At 41.1% G+C, this 14,041-nt stretch overlaps 1 protein-coding gene across 13 annotated transcripts in view; it reads left to right on the top strand.

Annotated features, from left to right (window-relative positions):
* The window catches only part of CUX1 (cut like homeobox 1), a 283,380-nt gene that overhangs the window by 228,754 nt on the left and 40,585 nt on the right, over nt 1-14,041 (top strand). For 7 of the 13 annotated variants that reach the window (XM_064467854.1, XM_064467860.1, XM_064467853.1 and 4 more), the window contains 2 exons: nt 5,246-5,548; nt 10,320-10,508. The exons of 2 other annotated variants lie outside the window; for them this stretch is intronic. In XM_064467854.1, the coding sequence (XP_064323924.1) occupies nt 5,246-5,548; nt 10,320-10,508 (492 nt within the window). Of the gene's footprint in view, nt 1-5,245; nt 5,549-7,354; nt 7,418-10,319; nt 10,509-14,041 lie in introns of all 13 variants that reach the window. 4 more of the 13 variants (XM_064467859.1, XM_064467857.1, XM_064467856.1 and 1 more) reach the window with 1 other exon arrangement.

Genomic DNA, 14,041 nt, shown 5'->3' with positions numbered 1-14,041 from the left:
TTGAACTTTTTATTTACAAGCAGGCAATAAAGTCAGTTTGCTGCCATGGCTGTAGGAGTTGAGGCGGGGTATGAGCAAAAGTGGCAAACCTGCGGCTCTCAAAATTGTATAGGAAATTTCTCTGGAGGAATCTGCCCGTGCTGGCAGACAGCAGCATGATGCCTCTGGGACTGGTGAAACCATATCCATGTCTCAACACTGCTCCGTCATCTAGATACCTCTGTTGAGGGGGATACATCCGGGACTGGTGTCAGGTCACGTTGACATCTGTGATTTTCTGGGGAGGTTGTTGCAGACGTCACCTGCAAGTCTTTGCATCTGCAGCGTCCTGAGCTTCAGAAGGAGCATCCAGCTGAAGTGTGCGGTGGATCTGAGCTGTGCCACTGCATTTGTATGGAGGGCCGGGTTAGGTTACTTCCTGTGGTCGGAAGAGTTCCTGTACATCGTGAAAATGGTCCTTCTTGACCAGTGCCCTGCAGTTTTGCAGAATATAATTAAACGCTTCTGACTGCTGAGTTCATGCAGCTGAGCAGGTGACGCTCAGGAGTGCTACAGGAGGGAAGCCCAGTGCAGCCTATGGTTCGTTACACCCTATAGAGATTTTGTCACGTTCTAATGGCAGAATATGATCAGACCTCGTAGAGGAATGTGTCAGGCTAATACTGTGTTGGGGGAAGTGTTTCCAGGTAATTTGCAGGCAACTGGTGGAATAATCATAGTCCAAAATGTTCTAGAGCCAGTGTTCAAGCAATTCAGGACCCAGGATCCAGTACTGGGGACCTGACCCCAGCATGGGGGTGGGAAATCCTGTAGATGGAGAAGAGTAAGAAAATCTAATGTTAAGTTTGGGGAAACCACCATAAACAATGAACTGAGACTAGAACTCTGTTTTCAGACTTTCTCACATTTTCTAAAACAGTGTCGTGATAGAAGCTATGGGGAAAGTGTAGAGGATGGATGGGACCAAAGCACCATTTGGCTTCATCCATTGTGCTGAGGAGCACAGGACCACAAAAGATGTTCTGCGTTCACATAATTAAGGCAAGGTCAATTTGTTATGGTTCTCAACCAGTTTTGTAAAACGCTCAGACAGACCCTAGTACTGTATATTGAACTGTCGGCAAAGTTCGTTTAGTTTCTTAACTGATAACTTCTAAGGGGTGGGGAGGGGAATGGGCAAGCTGTGACGGTGGTTTGGGGTTTTGTTGCAGTAAAACGGTCGTTCCAGCAGCAGTTTTTTGTTGGGAAAATCGTATTTTAAAAGAAAACAGAAAGTATTTGTATAATGTTGACTTTGTTTCCATTCGTTTATATATCTTCATTTGAGACTATGTATCCCTCTCTAGTATTGTAGTAGGGAAAAACAAAATAGAAGAATTTCCTGACTTAAGAATAGGGCCCATGTGTTCTGACAGGAGTGATACGCTCCCAAGTACGGCTCCCTAGCGTTCGCAAACTGCATCAGATGTATTTGTCGTTACGAAGACATACTTGCTCTCAAAGTCTTGAATGCTCCCCTTCACTGTATGGTCATCGCTCTCTCTTAGCTGTTTTCATCAAGTCTGAAATAGCCAGTGTTGGTGTTTCAGTTGTCTTCACGTTTTTGCTATGAATGGAGGCCAATTGCACTTGCCAAATATTTCAGATTGTTGGCTGATTTATGCAGACATCACTTCCTAGTACTTGATTTGCATTTGATTATTATTTTCTGTGCTGCATATTTGAATGTGCTTTTAAAAATTGGTCGGAAGTGCCTAACATCCCTATACCCTAGGCGTATATTTTGAATTAATAAAGTATAAAGTGCACTGTAGAGCCTTTGACCTTTCATGACTCAGTTATATTTGCAGCTTTAGAAGATTTGGATCACTTCAATGCATTTATGATGTATCTGAGTCTTTAATGACATTTGTCAACATTAACCTGTAATTTTGCAAAAGTTACACCAGTTCCCCGATTACTTAAAATTGTCGTGTTAAACTGTGTCTTCATCACATGCTCGGGACCTAATAGACACCATCTTTCCACCAAGTTAGTTTGGGGAGACCCTGTTTCTCCCATCCCCTATAAGGCGCAGGGCATGGCGGATGTCTTTTGTACCTGAGACTTAAAAAATCCCAGGTTCTGCAGTGACCTCGTCGCTGGTGATGCTCATAGTGTCTCCAGCTGTTTACTTCTAGCACCTTATTTTTGAAGCTTTTGGGCTCTTGCTTCAGGTTTTAAACTGAATAGAGGCTGTGGGAAAGCAAAATGCAACACCCCTTTGGTATAGCAAAATTTATCTGGAATTTATTGAAGTAACTTCATCAATCAATGGTGGCCGTGGGGTTTGCAGGTTGTACTGCCTGCCGTAATGCGGTTTTTACATTCATACTGACAAAACGATCTCTTCCTCACTAAATACAAATGCGTAAGCATTTGGTGAACATCACTTATTCACTCATAAGAAACTGGATCGCTCCTAAGTTAGTGCTGTTCTTCAGTGCAGTCTGGGGTTAAAAAAGCAGAACACATCTTAAAGAAATAAGCTTTCAATGTATAATTTTAATTGGAAATGTTCAATTGCTACTTTGGAAATCTTAATATCTATTTTTCAGATGTCCTGAATTTGTTTCTTTGTCCTGTGAGGAACTTGAGAGAAATGAATACAGACAAATTATTTCATAAAACATGCGAAATGGCTGTGGATTGACAGTTAAATCTGTAATAGTGAATACATTCAATTTTCCCCTTTGTTCTGTCAGCAGTCACTTGTACTCTAAATGTCTATTTAATTTTTTAAGTAGATTAACAGGAAATGTTTGCATTATCTGATTATTGAATTGACTTTTCCAAATAATGGATCTTTTCCTCAAATATTTATGTGATCTTGAAAACGTTTTTCCATAAGGGAAAAATGCTAAAAATGAATGGGGAACATATTTTGAGTTATTTGTAGTATATGCGCATAATGCCTCATCTGAAATCACTACACACTTTCCTTTCGTTGGGGGAAGAAAAAAGCAGTTTGTCATCTGTACTGCCTGCCAAAATTAGATTCAGATAATCCTACCTTTTTGAGTAAATAGGCAGCAGATTGGTCTTAAAAATGAAATTCAAGTAAGCTCTTGATATGTGATATAAAAAATAAATAAGCTAATATGTGAGCAACATAGAGCATTTCGGTGATAGATGATAATATAGATTACTTTTGTTGTTTACATAATTAGGCTGGGCAGGGAAAGGAGAGGGAGAAAGAAGCATTAGTAAATGCTTTTGTTTAGTCCTGTGTGGTTGGGGGGGGGTTATTTTGGATATTTTCTGCACTCCGTGTGCGCATGTGGTTTGCTGTGCACGGATGAGGAATTGTATAGGAAATTTGCAGCTGCTCTAGTTATTCAGTAAGATTTGTATAAGCTGGCACAAGGGACAAAATTAGAGGGAACTTGAACGAGCGCCGTGCAGTTTATTAACTAGGCAGCCATAATTTTGACCTTGCTGTGGGTTAAAGGACACAGACCTGAGAAGAAATCTGTTTATCATGTAGGGAATTCATGCCATCCCTGACAGTGTACAGTGAACAAGATGGATGATCTGCCAAATTGGTCCCTCGCATGGGTGAATCAGGGCAAATTTACAGTACAATTCCTTTGCTGCTCCTGATACAAAAATAACATTTGCTGGGTTTTATATTCAGTTGTATGATGACCTAGGGTGAACAGAGAAAAGAAACAAGATTTGTAGGAGCCCGATTGCTTTAAAGATTTATATGCGCCTTGCTTTCCTTTTATGTCTGCCTCTTTTGCATCCTTCATAAAATGCTAAGGAAAAAGTCCAATTGCTTGGTTTGAGAGAGCAACTTTATGTAAGTGTGTCAGGGAACCTCTCTCAAATGCAGCTTCTATTACCTTGGACAACACAATTATACTGTGCATCCTGCTTCGTTTGAACCCTACTTCTACTTAAGTAGTATTTTCCTTTAGTATTTGGGGTATGTTTCCGTGCTACACAAGCTGCGTGTTCTGCAATGATTTGACAGTATTCTGGATAACAAACAAACTTGAAAAACAGTGAAATTTGCTATTAGCCATCGCTGTGGTAGTGATGGGACCTGACGCCGCAGAGTGAACCGCTCTTAGTACAGTTGTAGTGCTCAGGAAAACACAATTCTGTTAGAGGAACTAAGTTTTTGATGTAGGCTGGCCTCATCCTTGTATGATTGAGAGCATTTTAAGCTCCCTCAGAGGTGTTGAGAGGAATCCACTGATGTATGAGTTTGAGATACATACAATTACCCGTGTCAAGTAATGAGATGCGAGATAGCAAGGAGGAGGAAGCAGTCCCACAAAAATGGGAAAGAACTGTGAATGGAGAAATCAAATGTGGTCTTTTATCTTTTGAAGGGAATTGTTCTTCTAAACCACATTGTCTACGTGTTGTTGCTTTAAAAAATGTTTAGACTGTACTCGTAGATGTCTGGATTTTCTGCATAAGCTCAGTTGGTACATTCCGTTAGAGATAAACGTGAATTTATTAGGGGAAAACAACATTTTGTACAGAACCTATTTTTGTTGGCAAATTAACAGACTCAGAAAGCTTTCTTTTAAACAAAGCATCACAATAACAGATTTGGGTGTCTCCTGATCCACTAGCTATCTTTACGTCAGATTCTCAAACATGTTAATTAATACAACATAATTACAAACTGTATTTTAATCTTGTTAAGCTATTTCTGGGCAAAGAGAAGTGCAAAAATGCGATGCGAGTGATAAGAAACAATATGAAATCAGTAACACTCTCAAGATACAAAGTTGTATCAGTTACAGAAAAATCCATCCTTGACACTACAAAATAGCGGCTGAGGTTTTTACAAGTCACAGAAGGAGGCTTAAACCAGTCTATAATGGTAGATTTAAGAGTATCCTTATATATGAAAATGTTCTGGAAAGCAAAACTATAAGATTTCCTGACCAAGGAGATTTCTTGCAACCTTAAAGACTATTGCACTTCATTTTTTCCTGATTTTTATTTTTATTTGTACATCTTGTCTTTTTAAGAAAGCAGAGATGACTCAAGATAAAATCAGAAAATAATTCTGTTTTTAAAAAGAGGCTTTTTAGTAACCAAGTCATAACAAGTAGCATTTTGCATACTTAGGCGTTTCTTTAAGAGGTAGAATATAAATGAGAAGGAAAGTTAAATATCCTGCAATCAAAACATTACAATTATGCTAAAATGGGGACTTTTTTCTTTTCTTTAATTACAGAAAGCACTCCAAAGACTTCTGCCAGTTGCAGTCCTGCTCCTGAATCTCCTATGAGTTCCAGTGAATCAGTGAAAAGCCTGACTGAATTGGTACAGCAACCCTGTCCCGCTATAGACACAAGTAAGGATGGCAAATCCCAAGAATCTAGCGAGCCGCCTGCTTCTGAATCCCAATCTACAACACCTTTGCCACTGTCGGGCCACTCGGCACTCAGCATTCAAGAACTGGTTGCTATGTCCCCTGAGCTGGATACGTATGGCATTACCAAAAGGGTCAAAGAAGTGCTAACGGACAACAATCTTGGTAAATTGCTTTATTCTCATTTCTTGACTGAAATAAAATGAAAGTGTTCATAATTTTAAGCGACATTTCAGTAGACTTTTACAAGAATACTTGGGTTTGATTCTTGCCTAAGCTTTAATCTGTTAAAAGAGACTTTTATTTTTATTTAAACCACTGTAAAAATCCCTTCAGGTTGTCACACTCTACTTAAAATGTCATCATACCCTTGCTCTTCTTAAGCTCTGCTCCTGCCTCGCAAGCCAGATACTGCTCCCACCTCCCTAAATACAGTCACTCAGGCTGTCAAGAAGACCAAAACCCCGAAGCCAGTGAGATCCCTCCTTGAGAAATGCTGTTTTCCCCATGCGTATAGATTCAAGGCCCCAGCATTTTAGGCATAGGTGAAGTAGAGGAGTCTGGCATGATTGCAGAGGGAGGTGCATCACACGCAAAAGCATAGTGTACCTGTAGAGCTAGGAGGGTAAATTCAGACTCAGTTCAGGTTGTAGATAAGTGTGTGGGGCCATTGGGTTATTTTGCTTAGAGATGTGCAAAGCTGGGGCTGCATTGGCTTTCACATGAGTTTTTGGGTGTCAAATCGAGTGTAATGTTGACATGGCTATATATTTGGAATAGTCAAAAGGAATAACCTGATCTGAGTACGGGAAATCCACACTTAATACTGCCACTATGCCTCTAAATCAGTAGTTCTCCATATGTGTCGAACACTTGCTTCCCTCACAAGGCATTGCGAAAACTTTAGGAGTCCTTTGAAGTCTCTAGTGGGAAGGCAGTAAGGCTGCCCCAGTGTTACCTGCACGTGCTTATGGGGCTTAGCATGGGATTCATCTTCCCTGCATTTAGATGTTCAAATAGATGTCTGAGATCACAGAGTCCCAGGTGGGAGGGACCTCAGGGATCATCTAGTCCAACCTTTCTAGGAAGAGCCCAGTCTAGACAAGACGGCCCAGCACCCTGTCCAGGCGACTCTTGAAGGTGCCCAACGTGGCCGAGCCAACCCCTTCCCTGGGAGATTATTCCAATGGTGACTGTCCTCACTGTGAAAAATGTCCCTCTCGTGTCCAATCGGAATCTCTTGTGTCCGTTCCCCCTTGTCCTCTCCACGGGACTCCATGTAAAATGGGAGTCTCCGTCTTCTTTGTAGCTGCCCCTTAAGTCCTGGTACGTGGTGATGAGATCCCCTCTAAGCCTGGCTGGGATGAATCTCTCTCCAGAAGCAGCAGTTTCTCTCCATCCATTACAGATGAGACCAAAAAGATGAATTTAGATTTAGACTGCTGATAATACTTAAGTGAGAAGAATTCCATCCATATTATCAGAACATTATGACTGTTTTAAGTAAAAACTCCCTTATTTTAGTATGTAAGAAAGCCTTTTTTGCAGCTAGACACAGAATAATGTGTTATTATCTTAGATTTTATTTTTTTTAAAAGGGGAAAAATACTGGGATGGGGGAGGTTGCAAGTACTCTTTTAACATAATTTGGGAAGAAAGAAAGTGAACCCTGATCATGGACATACCCTGCGTGAGATTGTGTTCCACTGAACCCAGCAGAACTACTTGCTCATGCACGTTGACATGGGCAGATTGTGGTTGCTTGTTCAGTGGAGATAATGTAGAGATAAAGCCACAAGTCACGGTAAGGGTTTGCAGGCTCAAGCCCCTAGTTTTTGGGCAAAATACTGTTGAGTGCTGTACCTGCTCTGGTGTTCCGGAGAGGTTTGAAAAAGTATTTTTGTTTGCATTTGCTTTGATGCCATTTTTACTTAGTCTTTTTTATTTCCCATGATTTTTGTTTTCCTACAGTGTGGCTGACAAGCCTAAAAAGCAGCAGAAGAGCCAGGAAATGTGCCCCAAACTCTGCATTAGGTGTGGAACCAGTTTCAATGTCTCCTTTTGCGCCCTCAGTGTGCTAGTGCACCAGATTGACTCGGTGCACAGGTTTCTTTGTCTTAGGCCACAGGGCCTTGTGAACCTGTCTTAGGCAACTGATGGTGGCTCAGTTGTTCCAATATCATCAGCCAATAAAGACCACGGTTGTGCAAAACCACTCAAAGATGTGTTTGGCGGGTCTCTCCTCCCATGCCTTTTAGCATTCGTTCAACAGTCACCATTTTAGCAAGTGATGCTGCCAGCGTTAACACTGAGATGTTGCTAGTATTCCTAGTCCCAAATGTCATAGTATTATCAGTGGTTCCCTGCTGGGCAACATATAACTTAGATACAGAGGGAAGCAAATGCAGTGAACTATTGAAAGGTTGCAGTGGTGGGGATTTTGCAGAAAGAGCCAGGACTAACCATAAAACCAGCATAATTTACAGAAAGTTTTGTCCGTGAGGAGCTACATCAGTGGGAACAGGCATGAAGGATATTAGGGAAAAAGATGGAGAGAATTAACAGGAGTTTTAGGAAACCTGTGCTTAAAAATATTCCAGTTATTAATAGCACGCTGATGAAGATGGAGTGTGATACACCTGCTACCTCCTGAGAATGATTTCTCACCCATTCCCCATTAGCTTGGGAGTCTTTCAGGTGTTTTATCCTGGCCTGCCATATCCTGGGATAAAATAAAAGACAAAAACATCTTTAGGTTTGTCCTTAACACCGAGAGAACATGACGTTACCTCCTCCTACATTTGCATTTTTGATTTTTAGGCAGCCGTTTGAAGTTCATTACCTTCGGCAGCATTGCTGGTGCCTGCTCTGGGCTGCTTGTTTCTGTCCTTTTTGCTGATTTGTGACAGTATTCCTGTTCGTGTGGCCACACGATAAACCAGGCCAGTTGGTCTGGGTCAGAAGTGGCGATTTTATTCTTGGCAGGTTGGTTTGACTCAGATCAGTTCGCTGCTCTGATTTACTGTGCAGCCACACAGCGGTTGCAGTGGCCACACTGGCACTGCGCAGCAGCTGTCAGAGCTCTCGCGGCCGCTGGAAGAAATGCTGCTCACATTGCAGCCTGAGCACGGCCTGGGATTAGAAACTGTGGGGAACATTAAAGGAAGGTTATTTACAAAGACAAATTAAAATATTTTTAAAGTAGCTGTCTTATCTGGCTAGTAGGTGGCAGGTTTAAAGGTAGATGGATAAGGCTTTACTGATGTTTTTAAATAGAAAGGCAAACAGGGAGTAGGTTAACTCTGCAATACGCATGATCTAAAATTGGCCCTGAATTACATATTTTGTCTGATTTTCCTGATATTGAGGGTAGTTGAAAATCACTTATTACTTGGGAACTTAAGTGAATTCTGAATTCAGGTTTCTGTTCAGTCTGTAAGGACCATCTTCAGGGTTAGTTTTAGAGTGTATTAGCAGGCTCTGTCATGTTAGCCCTGCCCTTGTTTCCCCTTTCTGTCTTTCATTATCACTGCTGCTTCCTCCAAAAGCTTTGCAGACCCACCTGCCCCATGCATCTGAATGGGGTGTTCTACAGCTTCTGACTGGTCCCACGTGCCCTCCTCTCCCCATACAGGCAAAAAAAAAATGGCCAGGCCAAAGGTTTTGGGGTGTTTTTAAAGAGGAAGAGGAGATTAATGGAATTAAGTACACAGCAGGAGGTTATGGAGTAGATATTTTCCACAGCCTGTTTCTGCCAGGATCAGATGAGGCTGTGAAGGCAAGAGCTGATGGTGCTTTTGCAAGTACAGGCGTGTCCTGCAGAGCTGTAGGAGCACAAGTCCCCATGCATCTGTGTTGTCCCCTAGGGATCTGTTTGTTGCCACTAGCTAAGACTGCTGGCATTGCTAGGAAATGAAGGAAAAGTGTTCTGCTTTGTCTTAGGGCATTCAAAAACTATGGATCAGACACGAGACCCTGAGGCCTAAACTTGATCGGTACAGAAAGATCTTCGGGTTACCTTGAAAATACATAATAGCTGCACTTCTATCAGAAATCACTGGCGATGACTCAGATGACTTCAGGCTCTGTCTTGTAACAAAAGCTGTTGCATATCAAGGCAGTTTAGCTTAGGAAGAACACTGAAGGGGTTTAGAAAGCCAGCCGTACAGTTGGGTTTGAGCTGCACAAGCATTTTCCCCAGTCCTTGCTAAGTTAGATCTTAACCATGTAAAACTAGTGTTACTCTTGCACATACAAATGCCGTACATTGAAAAGCATACACAGTTTTACCTTGCTAGACAATAGCATTTTGAAAGAGCACTAAAATTAAGTATTCTTAACTACAGGTACTGTAGGGTTGCTGTAAAAAAAGCTGTTATACTGTAAAATGTGATTATCTCTAGCTGGTAAGACACGGTTAGAACACCACAGATAGTACAACACAGAAAATCTGTGCATGTGTCTTTGAGGACACTTACACGACTATTTCTGAATGGGGGGTTGCGTTGGTCTTGGTTCATTGGTTGCTTGAAAAGTTTGCGTTGCCCTGCTGGAACGAAGCTGTTGCGCTACCCTCCCGCATAAGAGCTAAGTAGCCTCACTGCTCTCGCTAGCTGCCTGCTTAGCTAAAAGTTCAGTTTATTTTTAATCTCATTAATTTTATTTTTTGCACACTGTTTCACTGTAAGGTCCCGGTCCCCAAAGGTATTGAGCTCCCATCTTTGCCACAGTCAGATCCCAAGGATTAAACTAAAGCTCAATATTTACACTTTTGTGGGAGGGGGAGAGCTTTTATTCTTCTAAATGTTTCATTTGGGTTTTCAAGCGATTCTAAAGTAATAATAATTGACGAATTATCTCGTAGACGTGTTGTGTCTTTTTAGTTAGCCTCATCTGTTAGCTGAATGAATTCATGCGATTTTCAATTTCGTATTAGGTCAGCGTTTGTTTGGGGAGACAATCCTAGGGCTAACACAAGGCTCTGTCTCAGACCTTCTGGCTCGCCCGAAGCCCTGGCACAAACTGAGTTTGAAGGGACGGGAACCCTTTGTCCGCATGCAGCTGTGGCTGAACGATCCCAACAACGTGGAGAAGCTGATGGATATGAAACGAATGGAGAAAAAAGGTAACCTGGAGCAGACTGCTGACTCATGTTTTCCGTTATTTCAAAGATGACCATGCCTTTTATAATTCTCTGTAAATAATGTAGAGGCAGCATTGATCCAGTATTATGAAGGTTATGCAAAAGGACTTCATGACAGCTTTTTCATAGCTTTATTTGATGCTAGCTCAAGCAGATAAATCTCAAAAAAAATCCCCAACCAAACAAAAAACCAATCCCAAACCCTGAATATTCACCAGCTGTCATGAAATCATTGCTATATTCTCTTATAGATTAATTACTGAGGCCCTGGTGTATCACTGATAACTTGCCTTACCAAATGAGAAATGTGAGTTTGGGGGCTGGCTTTGGGTTATTAGTTGATAGTGCTGCAGCTGGGCACAGATGTTGGGCTGGAAGAACTGTGCACCGATTCCTGAGAGAGCTTCTTGCCAGTCCTGCACTGATGGTCACCAGGAGGAAAGAAAAATGCAGTCTTTATAAAGGGGTGTTTGAGAATAATTAAATTTGTAGCCTTTATAGGGATGGGGAAGGCGATTGTGTTAATACATAATCACATAAAACATCTAGGTCATGAGTATGTACCTGTGAGAGATCTAAGTTGTTATCGGGTCTTAGTAGGGAGTGTATGCTGAGAATTTATCCTACTCTATATTTTAAATTCATGACTAAAAAACAGTGGTTGTTCAGAGCCCTGTTTTTAGTATGTTTGTGTGATTTTACAAGAGAGACTCTTAAGTTGCCATTATCATTAACTAATTAATGATACATACATCTCTCAAGCTATCCCTTAATGATATTAGTGCACATAGCATTAATTGTGTACACTGAAAGAGCTGCTGTTGACTGATGTCCTGAAAGCATTAACACATTTGATCAAGAACTATGTGATTATATTAAAAATTGCAGTGAGGGAGCTTCTGGGAAAATTCTAGTCTTGCATGCTTTTAAGAAGAAATTCAAATCCTTGTCATAGTAACCAGTATAATATAATGCAGTGCAGTATCTTATCGCAAATTGTGTATGATCTTCCACGGGGAGTAAAATCCACTTGGGTTTCCCACTTACAACTGTAAACCAAAGGGAGCCATGATGGTTTTTGCTGTATTAGAAATATGGCAGAAATAAAATTGTCAACTAGCTGGATTTTTATAGCCTCAAAGAGAATATCGCCCATAATGCAGGAAAATATAATAAAAATAATTTAAAAGTAGGACTGACAATATCCTCTCAAAACTATTTTCTAAACTGGATTCTTATCAAACACTGTGCAATACATATGCTCTATAGATGGCACCTGAACGGAGATAAAGCTATAAATCATTTGAGACTCTGTACTGAGCTCCTGAACTGTGTAAGTGCTGTCCTCATAGCAGAGCGCTCTAAAGTGAATTCAACCCTGTATTCTCTGCAAAATCCTTTCATGCAGGTGAGAATCCTGTGATTTAACCTTTTAAATTGCTCTAGAGCCACATTAAGAATTTAACTTTCCCTTCAGCTAATGTCAGTTAAAAAACAATGCAACTGTATCTGCTACCAGTGAAACATTATTATCAATTATTTCTCTGCCACATTTTATTAAGGGAGTAAATTAATAATTATGATAAAGGTGAGCTGCATATATCTCTTCTTCTGTTCTGCTAGGCTGACATTTGTGCTATAAATGTCCCTTTTAAGAGGTCCTGAAAATTTGCAACGTCCATTAACTAACCTCATTGGAGGAAGCCAGGGGTTCGTGCTCACTAGGCTGAGACACTCCGCACCACCTTTCCTGCCTTGGCAGAGTTCACTCCTTTTTCTTAGAACCTCCCAGTGTGTGTGCTGCTGGTAACGTCACACTCGTCACTGAACAGTACAGAAACCTGCTGTCAGGAGAAAATTTAATTCCCTTTATTTCCCCATTATTTCGCTTTTTAATAATCTTGTTCAATACAGCATAAGATAAAAATGATATTAAAAGGGGCTCTGTTTTACCTCAGTGGGCAGCCACTAGTTCTGCAGTAGCGTCTGCGGCATCTCTAGCTGAGCGCATGCTGGGGAGTCTTCCCAGAGGGACACGGTGATGCTGGGATGGCAACAGCAGGGGGTAAAAAGGTAGTGGAACTCAGGGGATAGAGCTGGCCTTGACAAATTAGTCTCAGACCCAGATCTAGACCTTTGCCCAAATTATACTTGGGTTTTTTTCCATAGGTCTCCTGAGGAGTGGAGACCAATCACAGACAAAAATCAAACTTCTCCAAAAATCAAGTGTGTTTGTGACTTGGATTCCAGTTTGAGGCTTGCTGTCACCGCAAACGTGTTGAATGATCTCCTTATGTTGTCTGCACACAGCACATATGTTTAAAATAAGAATTAAAAAGGAAAAGCTTTTATAAACATCATGTAAAGTTTCCAGAGAGCACCATTAAAGCCTAAAGCCTAGGTGCTAGTTCAGCACATGGCCAAGTGCCAGGACTGTGCCTTTGGCCCAATGGAAATTTGTTCTGATGATATATTATCCTCCAGAAAAAAAAAAATGGTTATAACAGAGCAGTGGGGCATCCTTTTTGTTTTTCTGTTAAGGAAATAGGTGCATTTATAGAATTTGTTCCATTCACGTGAGAGAGCCGCAGATAAGCTATTGCAACTTCTGTGATCCCAGTGTGGGGTTACAAAAGCAGAGGTAGGCACAGGGCATGAAATTTTTCACAAGCTATCACAGCTCTGTGCTGTCCTTAGGAGTGTAAAGATGGGAGCTCTGAGCTGCCAGAAATGCCATCCTTTGGAGAGCAGAGAAAGCAAAGATTCAGAGCATCCTGATGCATGGGTGTCTCATGGAAAGTCAGTCGCCTGAGCAAACTCCAGAAACTTCGGTCAGAGATAGCCTAAACACCTTTTACATACTCCACGTGAGGTTCTGTTTTGTCTCATGGCCTCCTTTAAGCTGCTGCACATTGAAGTGTTAGATGCTGTCTTTCAGCCCTCTTGGTTGTGCTATCAAAAGAGACAAGGGAACCTTGTGTGTAGTTTGGATGTCAATGCAAGTTTGAAATAACACGTAGGAGTCTTTGAGATTAAAGACCTTGTATAAACGTGAGATTATGTTGCTGGAGTGATTAATTCCGTGGTTGAAGGTTGTAACAGTTCCTTGAAGGCTGCAAAAATAAGGCCAATAGGTCACCTTGAAATAATACATTTACCTGTGGTGACTTCGCAGTTTTATATCTGGTTGCAACAACTTCAATAGGTGATTTTTAAAATGAAATTTATTTTTTAAAAAGAAAAAAGCAACAATGAGATTTGCTTTTTATGGTTATTTCAAAAGCTTGCAGGACTGTATCATGGCAGAGTGATGGATCATGAGCAACTCACGTTCTGTTCCATATCAGTGATCTTACAGAGTAGGCAATCCACAGGTAATCTGTCATATTCAGGAAAAACAAAATGAGGGCCATGCAGATACCCCCAAAGGTTACAGAGTGTGTTCAAAATTCACTTTGATGATAGTGAGACACAATGTGAAAAGGTCCCTCTGGATGTACCACCGTGTAGAGGAC

The sequence above is a fragment of the Phalacrocorax carbo genome, chromosome 17 (genome assembly GCF_963921805.1).
Source record: "Phalacrocorax carbo chromosome 17, bPhaCar2.1, whole genome shotgun sequence".
In the NCBI taxonomy this organism is placed as follows: Eukaryota; Metazoa; Chordata; class Aves; order Suliformes; family Phalacrocoracidae; genus Phalacrocorax; species Phalacrocorax carbo.
The sequence above is the reverse complement of the archived record's forward strand: the minus strand, read 5'-3'. Positions and strand labels throughout refer to the sequence as shown.